The sequence below is a fragment of the Streptopelia decaocto genome (genome assembly GCF_964273445.1).
Source record: "Streptopelia decaocto genome assembly, chromosome: 5".
In the NCBI taxonomy this organism is placed as follows: domain Eukaryota; kingdom Metazoa; phylum Chordata; class Aves; order Columbiformes; family Columbidae; genus Streptopelia; species Streptopelia decaocto.
In genome coordinates this window covers 54,736,690-54,752,752 of record NC_138659.1, presented here as the reverse complement: position 1 = coordinate 54,752,752, position 16,063 = coordinate 54,736,690, and the positions used below count along the sequence as shown (strand labels likewise).

At 42.9% G+C, this 16,063-nt stretch overlaps 1 protein-coding gene across 9 annotated transcripts in view; it reads right to left on the bottom strand.

Annotated features, from left to right (window-relative positions):
- LOC309440744 (WASH complex subunit 2A-like) overlaps nt 1-15,434 on the bottom strand; it is a 37,284-nt gene extending 21,850 nt beyond the window's left edge. For 8 of the 9 annotated variants that reach the window (XM_082054750.1, XM_082054754.1, XM_082054752.1 and 5 more), the window contains exons 1-16: nt 15,321-15,434; nt 15,119-15,232; nt 14,495-14,659; nt 13,791-13,856; nt 12,958-13,131; nt 12,237-12,330; nt 11,794-11,852; nt 10,956-11,003; nt 9,836-9,940; nt 9,229-9,316; nt 7,907-7,975; nt 7,425-7,537; nt 5,142-5,214; nt 4,221-4,277; nt 2,030-2,191; nt 1,295-1,428 (exon numbers count right to left, since the gene is read on the bottom strand). In XM_082054750.1, the coding sequence (XP_081910876.1) occupies nt 1,295-1,428; nt 2,030-2,191; nt 4,221-4,277; nt 5,142-5,214; nt 7,425-7,537; nt 7,907-7,975; nt 9,229-9,316; nt 9,836-9,940; nt 10,956-11,003; nt 11,794-11,852; nt 12,237-12,330; nt 12,958-13,131; nt 13,791-13,856; nt 14,495-14,659; nt 15,119-15,232; nt 15,321-15,347 (1,548 nt within the window). In that variant the 5' untranslated portion in view covers nt 15,348-15,434. The remainder of the gene's footprint in view (nt 1-1,294; nt 1,429-2,029; nt 2,192-4,220; nt 4,278-5,141; nt 5,215-7,424; nt 7,538-7,906; nt 7,976-9,228; nt 9,317-9,835; nt 9,941-10,955; nt 11,004-11,793; nt 11,853-12,236; nt 12,331-12,957; nt 13,132-13,790; nt 13,857-14,494; nt 14,660-15,118; nt 15,233-15,320) is intronic. The other variant, XM_082054753.1, reaches the window with a different exon arrangement.
- Nucleotides 15,435-16,063: the final 629 nt, after the last annotated feature.

Here is a 16,063-nt window from a genome sequence, read left to right as displayed (position 1 = left end):
AAAACTTATCTTTTGAGTGAGTTCCTCACATGTAGCCAGAGCTATGCACAAGTGATTTGCAGGTCTTACCACAGGCCTCTCCTCCCACCACCATCCTTCTCAGCAGACAAATGTATTCATCAACTCATGCCCGGCTCACTCGCGAGTTAAACAAAAATGTTTCTTTTAACAAGCTGTGTTTTGTAAAGGAATAGAGCAGTTTGTGCCAGCCAGCATTTCCTCCATTATCACAACACAGCCCCAGCCTGCCACCAGCTATACTGTCATTAAACTCAGAATGATTCCAAACCCCAGCACTACTGTCAGCAAGCTTGGAATAAAACATAACCCTCACTTCCTGACAGCAGGAATGGTGCTGCTGAATCAGTTCTCATCCTCTCCACCAGGAAAGCCAAGTTCTGTGAGATCAGAGCAATGGCACCGGATGACCTCCCACCACCACTCCTGCTCCACTGACCATGGATACTCTTGCACTGCACCAGAAATAGAAGTTGGCTTTGGCCCGTGTGCTCAGGTGCTTCTCATAAGACAATACAGAGAAAGTCCCACAGCAATTTGCATTTGATATCCCCAGCACTGTACACGTGTCAGTCCAGAGAACAGAAGAGTCACTGTAGCTCATTATGTTAAATACTCCTTGGACAGGGAATATGTATAAAATGAATACATACCATCTCTGCCATAGAAACAAAGAGCATTACTACTTTCCTCAAGACACTGCTCTAAAAATGAAAGTGGAGTGGGTGTCAGGAGGCTCTCAAAACTCTGTACGTGTGTCCTCAGGACAGCATTTAGAACTTTCTACAATTTAAGAGTTTTCAGCTGAAAAACAGCTTTTTAAACACTCCAAGTACTATATATGCTTAGGTACAACTGTGATATCTGCCTTTCTTTCTCTCAATATAGACAAGCAATGGGTCACCAGCCAAACTGCTGTAAGTACAGACACAGTCTCTGTAGAACAGTGACACCAAAGGTGGGCTGGTTTCATTTCAGCCATGAACTTCAGAACGATTTTTTATCAGAAGCTTCTCATTTTGCTCTCATTTCAACCCTACCTTACTAAGATTCTTCTAATCACTGTCCACACACACAATAAACCTCAAACCCAAAGTCTGAGAGGCAAAATGCATCTAAGGACCCCTGAAGCACCCTGGTCATAGAAGACCCTACGAACTTAGTTCTGTTCACAAATATGGTATATCCATAGTGTTGCATATGGAAAGACTTCTTCGGCTGCAGTAGTAACTTTTTCCTAAAACATTAGCCATACAATCCCTTTATATGCCATTACCTTCTGTTCCATGACTGCCTCCCTATGGCTTTCTGTTTCTTTAGTTGTGCCAACAACCACAGGAGAAATGGCAGGTTTTTCCTTGAATAAGTCACCTTCTTCATCATCATCAAATAGGGCAGCTGTGGACTTGACTGCATTAAGAGACAAAACAAAGAGGAAATGACAGGAAAAGAACAGCCACTACTGAACAAGAGAAGATACCAGTCTCAAAAGATACCATGCTCCCTTTCTAAAGACGACCAACATCAAGAGTCTTTAAGAGATAAAGCCAGACAAGCTCTCAAAGGGAAACACCACTCACCTGAGAGCACTAGTGGCAGAGAGCGCAGCCAACAAGCATTGGGGCAGAGTCAGCTGGCAGCTCTAAAGGCAGTGTTTTATATTGGCTTGGCACCTCTAAAGGCCTTGAGCCTGACAATAGGGACTGTTTGGCACAGGGCCACAAGGTTGTGTGAATAAAGTCTGTATCATTTACCTGATTCAAGTCTAGATACTGTCCTGGTAGTACAAAAAGCATCCTAAGAGAGCAAAGTCAGCAGAGAGCATGTACAAATAAACCAGTCCCATGCCACGCTGAGGAAAACAAATGCCAATAACAAAACCAAACCAAATAAAAAACCCCAAACACCAAAACAGAAATAACAAAGATAAAGGTTTGAATTTTGTAATTCACTGGTTTGAATTTTGATGACCTTTAATGTTTAATCTTCCACTACATATATACAGAGGTACCTGAATCTGGAGGCTTTTTAGTTGCTCCCACAAAGAAGTCATCATCGTCATCATCAAACAGAACAACTTTCCCAGGCTGTTTAAGAGTTTTCTCTGTGCTCTGTGCTGCAGATTTCTTGTCTTTTTCCACAGTTACAGTGGAACTGAACACATCACTTCCTCCTGCAGGTCAGATGGAGGGAAAAGTAAACAAAAACCACCACCGACAGAGATATCATTGCCAGAGTTACCAAAAAGCTGAACTGATGCCATAGAAAGTGGAGACAGGCAGAGTTTCCATCACAGCAACTTTTAATGCACTCCTGCAACAATGACACATCAAATCCATTAGCCAGAAACTTCCTGATAAGCCATGTCACAGACAGACAGCCCCTCACTCTCACTGCAGTCACTTATTCCTTAAACCTGACCATCTCCTCTAGGAACAGCAGCCAGGTTCTGTGTTAAAACTAGAAGACCCAGCAGTTCCACGCTGTTGCCCCTATGGACTTCCGAAACCAGAATCCTACTTTACTAACTAGTAAGCCACACCACTGTGGACAAACGAAAGTGGTAAGGTGCTTGAGGAGAGGGAAGGACAGGTGACTGACTTCTCCCGAGGAGGTGCACTTGCCATGCAAGACCACTAGCAGTACAGCAGTGTGAGGCTGAGTTTGGTCCCAAGATTCCTGCATAGTTCTGACACAGCAGTGATCAACTAGACTAAGTTCATAACAGCTGTTTCTTCTGCATTTGTTGTGGAAATGTTGAGCTTCAGTGATACGTGCATGTCAACACATTGTCAGCAAACACTTTTAGTGTTTTTGACAAAAACTGGCAGCCTGGTTCTAAGCCGGTCTTTTTGCTTCGTATGTATAGGCACTTGGAAACAGTGAGAAAAAAATAACCAACAAAAAACCAAAACCGACTTAAATTGAAAGTTTGGCAGAATGTAGAACAACTGCTATTTGGTTAAAAGTAAGCAAACTGCATGAATTTTGACCAGCACAGCAGCAGTTTGTTATTAAAAAGCATATCACACAATTAGAAAGTGCCACAAGATTGACAGGAATACAGCCACAAAGCTTGATTATTAAACATTCCCAAGTACCTAAACAAACTGTTCACTGGGAATGGGTTCATCAAGCGATTTTGAATAGCAAAGGAGCCTCAATCTTGTTTCTTCCCTGGTGACTTCAGCCTGTCTACAAGTTACTGAGAGGGAGCAACAGAAGACTTTGAATTAATGCTACATATAACTTAATTCTTAATGAACTAGAAACTTAATTCCTAATGAACTAGAGCAGGACACTGTTAGAATGATGGGAAATTCACTACTTATGCAACAGTACCTCCAAGAAAGAGCAAAGGATAAAGAAAACTTCAATCTGCTGTCTTTAATTTTGATACCAAGTCTTATCATTATGTATAATGACCCCTCCTGATGTATAACTTTGATCCTGGAGTAAAAAGGCTGTATTTGTATACATCCTACAGTAAAAAACACGCTGACTGAGGGGTCAGCCATAGTTTTAAAAAAGGCCTTTCTCAATAAAGGATGAAACTTAAAATTAAGGTAACTCAGTCAGATGAAGACCCTACAAAGAGACAGATAAAGTTAGTTGACTCAGGGAGACTGATGACATATGTTTCTTTTCACTGCTCAGCTTGAAGCCTGATATGGAACAAGCATTTAATTCTTTTTAACTCTGAGTTATAGAGCTGATCTTTCCTCGTGTATGCCTCCTAATCAAAAGCAGATAAACAAGATTGGTCTTATTTACCTGTGTCACAAGAATATATGAACTTGATGTTTAAACTGTTCTTCAGCTAACCCAAGGGAATATGATCAAATCTGAAAGATCAAAATGCACTTCATCCTCAGAGTATAGAGGGAAGGTGTAACGACACGAACTGCAGACTTAAGCCATATAATATTGGTTAACACGCATTCTTAAGAGTTTATAGCACAAGACTGGAAGCTGACAGCTGCTAATACCTGCCATCAGAGCTCCTATAGAATCTTGATTACCCATAAAGCATGCTGCAGTTTAGGCTTAGCATGATAGAAGCACCTGTATTTGTCACTAAGCATATGACCAAGCAATGCAGTGCTGCTGTATTTGGACAGTTTTCTTTAAAACCTCGCTAGTAGGTTTTAAAGAAAATAGCATTTTGTGCATGAAGCAATTTGCTATTGAATGAATCATACCTGGGAACAGAGATACTGCACCTGCAGGAACTTTCTTTAAGGACTTTGTGGAGGATGCTGAAATCATAGGAAGTACAATACAAATGGATGCACTTGTTTTATGCTGTCAAAGCCTTCAGAACTCTACCATAGATACAGGAGTTTGAGAAGTTTTCTGAGCTCCATTTTTCTTCTCAATAGCTCAGAATTCTTTAGATATTCTCCTTGAACATCTGGGTTTTTTTGCAGATATATGACAGTCTAGCTATTTTTCTTCCACTAAAACTCCGCAAAACAGCTAAACTGAAGCTTATAAACATAATATACATTTACACACAGCATTATTATTGTATACATCCTACAGTAAAAAACATGCTGACTGAGGGCTCAGCCATAGTTTTAAGTTTTTTACAAAAGTTCACATTTGCACACTCAAAACCATTTCAGTACAATACACTCAAAACAAAGTGGCTCAGTCTCCCAACCCATATCTGGAAATGGACCAAATACAGCACTTCAGCGAAAGCTGCTGCAGTATACAGTGTGTGCTCAGACTACGTAAGGGTCTAGATATGCAGCTAGTGGGAAACTCAGATATGCATTAATCTGAAAGAAAAAAAAATCTTTAGTCCACTCAAAGCCACAAGTTGATCCTGCAAAGTACTCCTCAGCAGCAGGAACCCAGTGCATGCAGAGAGCTCTGCCAATATCAGTAAGGACATCCTTTCAGCTTCAGGAGAGTAGGTGTGTGTAAGAGACCATAGTGAACAAACATTTAAAAATCAAGAAAACACAGCTGTTCTCTTTTAAGACTGAGGAGGAAAAGAGGCTTGCCGACAATGGCTACTCCAGACTTTCTAGTTTGGAAACAAAGCAGTCTAGCTGCTAGCAGTGATAAATCACAGCATAGACAGGACTACAGAGGCAACAGTTCATTCTTACCTTCACTTATTGGGTCTTGCTCCTCTCTCTCTTTTGATTCTTCTCCTTTTGGTGCTTCAGCAAAAAGATCACTCTGATTGTAGATGAAAATGCAAGGAAGGGGAAGTGGTGAATTTATTTTTGTAGGAAAAGACAACTCCTGATTTTTCCATGTAGAATATCCACTTCTAAGCCAAGACAGAGGAGGTAAACACCACTCCTCCTCCAAGGGATGCCTGCACATACGGACTTGAACATAGGTACTCAAGTGCTAACTTGAGTGCATACAATCGGAAGAGTAGCTTTCTGTCTTCTGAAATTTAATTTACACTGATTATCAGTCTGTCTACTGCAAAGAACAAACTACCTTTTATTTGCACATCTTCAAGGGCTTACACTAATTAATTTACAGCTGTTTAGGACCTGATTAAACTCTTATAGGCCTTCCTACTGAAGCTTACTCAGTGAGGTTTGAAGAAACAATTCAGGTCAGGAAAAGCATAAAAATACTCCTGAACTTCACATGACTAAGATGAACGATTTACATTGTTGCTAAAGAGATGCTAAGACAACAGTATGGTGCAGAGATATACATTATAGCTCAAAAGCATTGCAGGACACTGCCACAAAAGTTTTTGTGTTCAGTTGCCCTGTGCCAAAGCTCCCTAAGAAACACAGTTTAGCTTTCCAGGGACTGACCACTTAATTTCATAAAAGCCTCTCTCTTATGGGAAGTCAGGTACTAGAGGCTGCCTATCTGGAGACTCAAAATGTATGGTCTTTGTAGAAAGTTTTGCGGAAAGAGGCAGCAATTCTTAGGAAAATGTAGGGGAGTAGAGGGCTGCGACAGGGATGTCAGTGATTAATTGTACATTTGTCTGTTTCTATCTGCCTGTTGACCTACTGCGGCTGCCTTCCGGTACAGTAAGGCCTCCTCCATTGCACAAGTGAAGACAAGTTACCCTTCCTAGATTATTAACTTTCAGGTAACAAAAAACCAAGAACAAGTATATAAAGGCAGGCAACAATCACAGCCAAATCTGCTTGGCTGTCCTGTATCAACAAGATGAGGAAAGTAGTCTTGACAATAAGTAACCAAGAGGATCTAATGATAGCTTCATCTGAATTTGCACCAACACAAAGATGCCTTGCACTTTCAGATTACTTTTTTTTTGTGTGGTGGTTTTTTTTTTTTTATTTTAAGCTGTTAGCTGCCACTTAAAAAGAAAGCATTTTTTTCAAAAAAGACTGTGTTTGGGTGGAAAGCATTGCATGGAACTATCCTCTTCCCTTCACACAATGCCCTTGTTTGGTGCTTGTTGGCTATATTCTAGTAGATTGGCATGGTAAGCTTGAGATCAGCTGTACATGAGGCCTCCTTCCAAATTTCAGTCTAATAGCCTCCTCTGCTCCAAGAAACACCTGACTTCTGTTCTAGTTGTAACAAGGAACACAACATCCCATAAAGGCAACAGTATGGCTACTGTTTTGGACTAACCTTGACTATTACCATATAATCTGCATGACAACATCAGACGCAGTAATTTGTTATACACTATCACATTCTTAAATCTTAAGTAACCCTGACACTGGGTTTCTATCCCCTTTCATATGCACAAACTATGCTAAAATAAGGTCAGAAACATACTTTTTCCTTCATCAAGTCAGCCCTAGATACATAGCACAAGTGTAAGCTTAAGGTGAACCTTTCTTGCCGATGCAGGTAAGCCATGAATTGTACAGTAACTAGATGAAAAAACACAGCATAATTGCAATAGGGAACTTTTAATAAACCAGAGACAGAGAAGCCCAACAGCATCACTGTCTGGATATGGTATGTGAAAGATAAAGTGAGAAGGGCATCACGTTCTCTTTCCTCTCAAACTTCTCACACACCCAGGGAGAGAGAATGACAAAATTCAGTATTCTCACAGGCATTTTAATAAAAACCTGATTTTACAATAAACAAGCTTTATGTCATTTTATTTATCTTCGCAGATAAAAGTGAGGTGCTGAGTAAGCTCTGCTAGAATTAGAACCTGTCTAATGTAATGCTAGAACCACACTTGCATCCCTCATCAGCACCACTAGAGCAGACTAGCGCCAAAGGGGAATACAAGTACCTCACTCAAGTAGTTCTGTTTATCCATTGGAAAGATACACTGTCCCACTACATTTGGACAGCACCAGCAACACAATGCTACTTCCCTCCCCTGCTTTCCAGAGGTGGGAATTAGTGGAGATCTTTAGTTTTGTTTTTAAAAGGAATACACACTCAGTTTCTATCCTCTCCAGCATTCTCACCTCTTCATCATCAAACAGACCCATTCCACCACTGAAGAGGCCACCCCTAGACCCAAACGGTGTGAAGTCTTCATCAGTCAGCTTAGGAGGCTTGAAGATGTCATCATCTTCATCTAGAAAGCACAGGAACCATGAACTGTGGTGGGACTGACCAGGTTTCAGGAAAAGCAATTTAAGAGACAACCAAAATAAAAACTAGTTTGATTCCATCACCTTTCTCTTACAAACATGACACACACAGAAAAACTGCTGTAGACAGACTGGGTTGTATGTCATTGCTCCACCACCACATTTAAGGAAGAACTCTCAGTAAGCCTGTTCTAGCCTTGTTTTACATGCACATCACAACCTAGATTTGTTTACACACTCACCTTGAAAGAAGCTCACTGATATGCCACCCAGTTTCTAGACTTGATGCTACAATTTCCTAAGTGATGTATTACAAGTGATGTATTACAATCAAGAAGGGGAGCATAACCTACCATCTGATGGAACTCTAACTTCTTTCTTCTCTTTCAGGGTTTTCCTTGTTTTGGTCCCTGATGGCAGCGCTTTAAGAAGAAAATTTCAAAGCAAAAATAAAACAGTCCACATTTACTTGTAGCTTGTTACCAATCTATGGTAAAAAGAACCTAAAAAAAAAATATCTCGCATAGCTGACCTATATGTTTTCATATGAGTCAGCCTACTGAAGCAGTTCTACAAAGTAAAGGTTCTAAAATTAGGACTTAAAATTGTAATAGCATCATTCTGTCAGGCACTGTGGGTTCAAGACAGTTGCCCACATACACACTAGTGGCACCTGAGATGCCAGAGATCAACACAGCATTCCAGATGGTATAGATCCTATACAGAGCTTGCAGAACCTTTGAGCATCTCAAACGGCTACAGACATATTATACTTTGATTCAGCTACCAAAAGTAAAGACAGAGTTTTATTTCCTATGACGCTACCATCAAAAGGTTATTTCGATGAATGGAAGATTTCCCTGTAACTGAACTAGGTAAGCTGGTATGTTTTATATTCTGATACCCACAGACCTAGCTTGGTTGTTTGAACTCTGCAAAAACACATAAACAAACTGTTCTTGTCTGTTCATGCTCTCAAAATTACAAGTCAAAAGTAGGCTCACAAGCACTTTTAGCCAACTTAATTTCAGTCAACTATTTTCCACTGCTACTTTGCTGCAAGAATAACTACTTGACAGAGGTCTCTCCCTTTGAGAATGACACCAAAGTAAATGCAGTATTTAGTCTAAATTATCACAGAAAACAGCAGCAAGAAAAAGTTCCTCAAAACACAGTACATTTAAGCCCCAAAGAAGAAAATACAAACAATCCACACCACATGAAAACATCAATCTACTGTATGAGGGGTTTTCCACTGTAGAGCTCACAGAAAAACTACAGTGACCAAGGGCTTCCACATCCTTAGTTGAAACAGGGAGAAGTACATGAGGTAAAACATGTAGTTTTGTGTGCAGAGGCAGGATCAGATTGGAGGAAAAATCCTTTCCAATAATATGTGTGCTTAGGGAGTGACCTGTCTTACCTGAAAGCAAGGTGTTTTCTACTATAACACTCTGAATTCCAATTCAATCCTATACGTTATGGCCAAGAGGTTTCTCAAAACACAAAATAGTGTCTTTAATTGCTTTTGTTGGGCTTTCACCTAATACATATTCAAATAACAGACCTGTGTAACTTCATGTATTGTTACACAGAATCTCCTGTCAAACTCTCTCGTGAGTCTCCTTCTATCTCACAAGTACTAGCACTTATCAAAACCAAAGAGTTAACTTACATGAGCACTCTTCATCCTGTTTGGCTGGCACTTCTCCTTTGATTCTGGCTGCCAGCTCATCTGCAAATGTTGTTGGCCTCTTCTTTTTCTGAGGAGTAGGGACAAATAACAGCATATTCTTTATATACAATCCAGTTATCGACTTGATGCAATTGCAATTATAAATACTGTATTCTACAGTCTCATTTGTACAATATCCTGTCTAGACTTTGATTGAAGCCCTTAGAAGAGGTAATACAGCTTTCTATTAAGAAAGCAATTAAGAGATTATGCATGCATTTCTAGTCTCTTACAATCACATGATTTTTATTGTCACCTCATTTTGGGAGCAGGACAAGCAAGAAGCATTTACCACACACAAATGAAACAAGTAAATTCTTAATGACCTTTAAAGACAGCTTTGATGCCAGTTTAGGGTGCAGGAGTCCTCTTGTTTAAAGGGGTAAAGCCTGAACAACCATGTTGAAAGACCACTCAGGATTTTTACAGGCCCCCTCTACAAGATCCCATCCCAGCTAACTGAGAACTACCGTTATTGTCCCTTTAAGGACAGATTTATCATGAGGGAAGTCAAATCTCTCCCTCGAGGGAGACAACAATTACTTACAGGTCTTGTACTTTCATCTAAGTCTCCATCCTCGTCTTCCTCTTTTTCAGAGTCAAAGAGATCACAAGCCTCATAATCATCTTCATCACTCATCTGTGCTGTCCTCTAAAAAACAAGAACACCCTGTTGTGTTCTTCTGAAACTGGCAAGCACAAAACTACATCTGCTTAGATATTCAAAGCAAACTTACTGAAAGGAAGGATACGTTCAGCTAGTTTGGGGTACTTCACAGCTTTTGAGAGGTAAGAAAGAAGTGTCTCTAACTCCAAGCAAGTTGCTGCATTCTCTAGAACACCCCTGTGCTGCGTCACTGAACATTTCTGGACCAGAGAAACAATTGAGGACGCTAAGGCTCTCCTGACAAGAAGTGTATTGCTACTATACACAAGCCTGAACTGCTTTGGCTTCCTTTAGTTTATGAGCTCATCTCCACTAAAGACCCAGTGTTTAGCCTTAACTCAGGAACATTGTGATCAACTAAAAAAGGGTTGCTTTTTGAAACATCGTTCTTTTGGCACTAAATTGTTTCAGATTGAGGATCCCCATGTAAAAGTCTTTTGCAGTGGCACATCTAAATATGGTAAGATTTGTTCTCCTACTACACCCACTATCAGTGACTGAAGTCAGGTTTGAATTTTTCAATCTAAACATTTCTTTTCCCTTTTCCTTCATCATCCAAACAGACATAATTTTCAAACACTTAATACTGTTCACATGTTTAATTTCATGTCACACCCAAACTGCACTGTTTCTTATTTCCTGCATAGCAAGTTTAGAATTTTAATTATAGACCAAATAATCCCACAGGAGCCTAGTTTTCCTGGGGCAGATTCTTCGAACTCTCATGGCTCCAAAGTAATTCCTGAGGAAAATACAAATCAGGCAATGCCATGCCACATACACTTTGCATCTAATGATAGCTTGCAAGCATGTCTTTAAGCCCAGCTCAGGTTCAATTTCACAACAGTGCCATCTCTTCCCACCCGAAGTTATACAAATCAGGTTTAACCAAAGTTTTTAATAATTAATTGTCACGGGCTCTTATCTCCTCTTTCTAGCATCCTCACTGTGTCACAAAGTGGAAAGCCTTTCAGGTATGTACCAGGGTGTATAACCATACCGTCTTTTGGTCATCTTCACTAGGGTTTCCAAATTCATCATCTGATTCCTGGAACACAAGAGACCCAAAGACAAGTACCACACATTACTTTGTTCAGCAGTTAAGGGAGAGGGCTCAGAAATTCTGAACTTGCATAGATTTACACATTCAGACCTCATCATCATGATCTGACCAACTAATTGCTTTCCCACCACTGACCATCTTTATGAACGGAGCTCGCTGGGAAGTCATTAATTTAGCAAAGACCGCAGGCTCCATCTGACAGTGCATTTGAGTCTCTCAAGAGGGATTTAACTTTAATTGGCAAAAGAAGGGAGTGCTTCCACAGTACATTTACAAAGCAGAGACATCCCAGCCAAGGCAGACAAAACACATCAGAAATTGATAGCTCAGTGCAACAGATTCATGAGGCAAAGCCTGGAGGTGCATTATTGACACCTACTTAACCTTTATACTTGCTCCAGTTAGTCTCCATCCCATTCTCTGTAACTGCAATTTACAACAGACTCATTCCCAGTAAACGCAATTCTTGATAAGAATCTGATTTGCTTCACAAAGTGAAATTAGACTAGAATAAAACACTTCAGTTTGAAGTATTCTCCTTGAGGGGCAGCTAGAGCCAATATCAATTTATTGCTCCTCTGAAAAGCTGCAGAGGAAACTACTGCATAAGAATAATGAAAAGCATATTTACCACAACCAACATAGGGAACAGACATTGTGCAATATTATCTTAAGACTTCACGTGAAAAAGCAAGGTAGCTAATGGCCTCACACACAATCAAGGACTCATGAATACTTGTGCAAAGTAGCTGGTACTCCGTCACTTGTCACTTACCTCTTCATCCTTCTCTTCACTGTCAATTACACTTCCACGATCACTGTCTACTGATCCTTCTATTTTAAATGAAAACAGAAAAATGAAGATAAGACATGACATCTGTGCACAGAGCAATGTGGTCAATAGGCATATTGACAGTTACTTTAAAGGCTTTATGAAGAGAACTAAAAATCAGGTGGAAAAGAGAGTGGTTTGTAAGGGCTCTAAAGGCTGCTGAAATTTAAGCACTTCATGTTTGTAATATACAGAGCACAAGTTACTGAGAAGTTATTGCTTTGCGTACTGGAAGAGTGTTTGTCATAGCATGATGCATTTTTTTTTTCTCCAGCTAATTACAGTGTGCAACTAAACATGCAAGAACACTATGCAGTATAACCCAAACTGTGAGACCAGTCTCAGATCAGGAACCAGTTACTCACATAGGTAATTCCAGCACATACCTTCACTAGAAAGATCTCCAAGGCCAACATCATCTTGTTCCATAAACTGCTGAGAGCCAATCAAGTATGGTAAAGGCCTGTCAATATAGAGATCCTGGAAAAAGACAACATCACGTCTTTCTGGCATTTAGGAACAGCTCTACATTGCTGATGAAGACAGAAGTCTTGCACCCCTTGTTTTAACTCAAGGAAGATACAAACTTGTTTAAAGTCTCACCAGACATGTGCATCAAGTCAGCCTGCAACTGGGTGGGCCATCTGAGGTTTATTCCTTTTTAACAGTCAAAGGAGGCTACTTCTATTTGTGTGATCCAAACTTGCAAAGAATGCAGGCATCAGTCTTATCCCAAATCCTTCACCTAAGGTTCTTAATTACTGGGAGAATAAAAACCACCTATGAAGATACAGTTTGTACCTAAAAAGCATGAAATGTAAAGGTCCTACTCCACCTGGAATTGAGAGTTCCCTTTCCAAGTTCACTGCCATTAAACTATTAATAACTCCCTTTTGGGTGCCATACCTTAATGCTAACCCAACTGCAAGGCAAGCAGGCTACACATGGAATAGGTCAGAAGTAGCACTTCTTCAGATATAGTCATCAAATCTTTCTTTTAGGTAACGAATACCAACTTTATATCAACACAGGGATACTGCCGACAGAAGCAAAAAGCAGCTCCAACAAAGCCAAACCCATTCTCCCTGCAAGAATAGGCCCCTGTACCTTTGGCTCAAGTATCAGCTCCACTCTCTCATTACTTTCTTCCTCTTCCGAGTCGGAGTTGCCTGCTTTGATATCTAGCTGTTCAAATGCACTGTCCAGAACTTGCAACCCATAATTCACTGCTTCTTGGATTTTGGGGATCAGATCAGCTTCTTTCTGTTCCCTTGTCTTTTCCTTTAGGAATAGGAACAACACACTAATTGTATTTTACTCAAGACTCAATCTCATTGCAATATGCATGCAAAATTTTAACTTCAAATCAGTACAATGAAAGCTTTTTCCACTATATGTACGAGACGCCTTCAGAACCATTTTTTGCTTGACTTAATTAATCTTTATCACTCCAAGAAACAGAGTTGTTCTAAACATCCACAGCAGCAGAGTACTACCTTTTCTGTGCTCCCAGCCCATCAAGGCAACACTTAGGGTACAATGCACCTAGACTGTAAGATACATAAAAAGCACTCTGAGTTTTTATCACTGGGAGTTGCAGCCCCCACTACCTTTGAAGCCAGAAAGAAGGCCCAAGGCCACAGTTGTCTTGCTGAAAAAAACATGCATAGAAATTTGAAAATCAATGCATAAATCTTGGCTACTAGACACAGTATCGAGCTTGGGGAGGCTTTAACAAATTATCATACACTGTAGTAGTCTCCCATGCTACTGTCAACTTCATGTTTGAATGACACACACTGTTCAACAAAGAGACCTCAAGAAAATGGAAACTGTTTGGTTTGTAAGCTGTAAATGTCCACATAATCAGTTTGAAAATGAGAAGATAGACAAGAGCTGCAAACACACTGCCAGCACTTAGGGCAGCTTAAGTTAATTACCTGCTCTGTTTTGTCTCCAACATCAGCTTTGGGAATAGGCTCTTCCACTTCTTCATCATATACTCTCTAAAAAGTCAAGCAAAATTAACTCAAGTAAGAACAACATACCTGATAAAACTCACAGTGCTAAACCCACCCCCCGCAAATTTGAAGGACTATTAAAGCTCTGCATCTTCATTATTCATATGCTCCTAGCGATACAATGTTTTAACAGGCTTTCAAATCTAGCTTTTACCTTTCTAAACCAGTAATATTCATAAAGTGAAACAAACATAACAGACAACTACCTGCAGTCCAACGCCTTTAATGCCAACTGTTTTTAGTGCAAAATAACACCAATGGGCAAACTGACATCATTGTATAACACTGCAAGTACAGCCAAATGCTACATTCATGCTGCCTGTAAAGGTACAGCAAGACATCCCAGAGATCCCACCTTGTTCACAGTCCTAAAAATGAAACTCTGATCTCCATGTCATATAAACAAGGAAGGAAAGTACCTCAGAAGACACAAAAGGGAATCTACCACCATTGGCATTGCATTACTCATTAATTAGGACACCCCTTAACAGAAAGCAATTAAAAGCCACTTCATCTCTAAACTAACATCTGACTTGCCAACGAGCCAAATCACTTGTCCACATTACAGAAAGAAACACCAACATTTGAAGTACAAACTTCATGCCGTACAAGAACATACTCACGTTCTCTATGAACTGCGTATTGGACAGCATAAGAAAGTCATTGAAGACATTATGAAGGCGACAGTCAGTGGCTTTTGTTTCACTAATCAATCCATCTACTTGCTTTTTGATTTCATGAGTCCTGGAAATGGTTTGCTGTGAGAACTCTTGCAGAAAACGCAGAAGCTGTTTACAACAGAGAAAAGCAACAGTCAGCATCCAACTCCTTTTTCTTTTAGCACCGTTTATGACACAGGGAGCGCTGATCATACACTTCATCTGAGCATCAAAACACACACAGTTTAGGCTAAAGCACCAGGACCAAGTCTCATTCCACTCTCTTTCCACTTCATTCTGCACTTCCTTTCGGGCCAACTCCTCCTTTTAGTTTTCTCGCAGAGACCGGAGGGTTAATGGAACGGGAGAGTCTGCCGACCGCCGGGCCCTACCCGGGGCTGCCCACCCCGCGTTCCGCCCGGCGGAGCCCGGAGGCCGCTACCGCAGCGCCCTTCCCGGCGCGGGCCCAGCAGCAGCACCGCCCCGCACACGGCCCCGCTCGACACCTCCCAAACCCCGGGGGGGGCCGCGGTCGCCGCGGCCCGCGCACTCCCCGGCCCCAAGCTCAGGCCCGGCCGCTCCGCTCACCCCGGCGTCCGAGGCCAAGGACCAGCTCTGGCTGCCCTTACGGATCTCCTCCAGCGACCAGGGCCGCTCCCACACCGGCGTTGGCTCCGCCGCGTCCTGCGGGGCCCCGTTCATCTGCGGGAGAAGGACAGTAAGCCGAGGAGCCGGTGCCGGTGCCGCAGCCACGCCCGCCCCGCGGCCCCTGGCCCGCCCCGGCGCTCACCGTGACCGCAGGCCGCGCCGGTGCCATCCGCCGCCCGCCCGCCGGTCAGCTGAGCGCCAGCACGTGACCCGCCGCCCGGCCCCGCCCCGCCCCGCGCGGCGTGCGCAGGGGCTGGGCACGAGGTAGCGCCGGCAGCTGCGTGGGGGGCGGGATCCTTTCTCTCATCGCGGGGGAGCCCCGATCCCGCGGGTGAATCCCGATCCCGCGGGTGAATCCCGATCCCGCGGGTGAATCCCGATCCCGCGGGTGAGCCCCGACCCCGCGAGTGAATCCCGACCCCGCGGGTGAGCCCCGACCCCGCGGGTGAGCCCCGACCCCGCGGGTAAGCCCCGATCCCGCGGGTGAATCCCGACCCCGCGGGTAAGCCCCGATCCCGTGGGTGAATCCCGATCCCGCGGGTGAGCCCCGATCCCGCGGGTGAATCCCGACCCCGCGGGTGAGCCCCGATCCCGCGGGTGAATCCCGACCCCGCGGGTGAGCCCCGATCCCGCGGGTGAATCCCGATCCCGCGGTTGAACCCCCACCCCGCGGGTGAGCTCCGATCCCGTGGGTGAGCCCCGACCCCGCGGGTGAAGCTCGATCCCGGGGGTGAACCCCGACCCCGCGGGTGAAGCTCGATCCCGCGGGCGAATCCCGACCCCGCGGGTGAAGCTCGATCGCGGGGGTGAATCCCGACCCCGCGGGTGAACCCCGATCCCGCGGCGGCCCCAGCGCCGCCGAGCGGCCACGGGCACAGAGGCAGC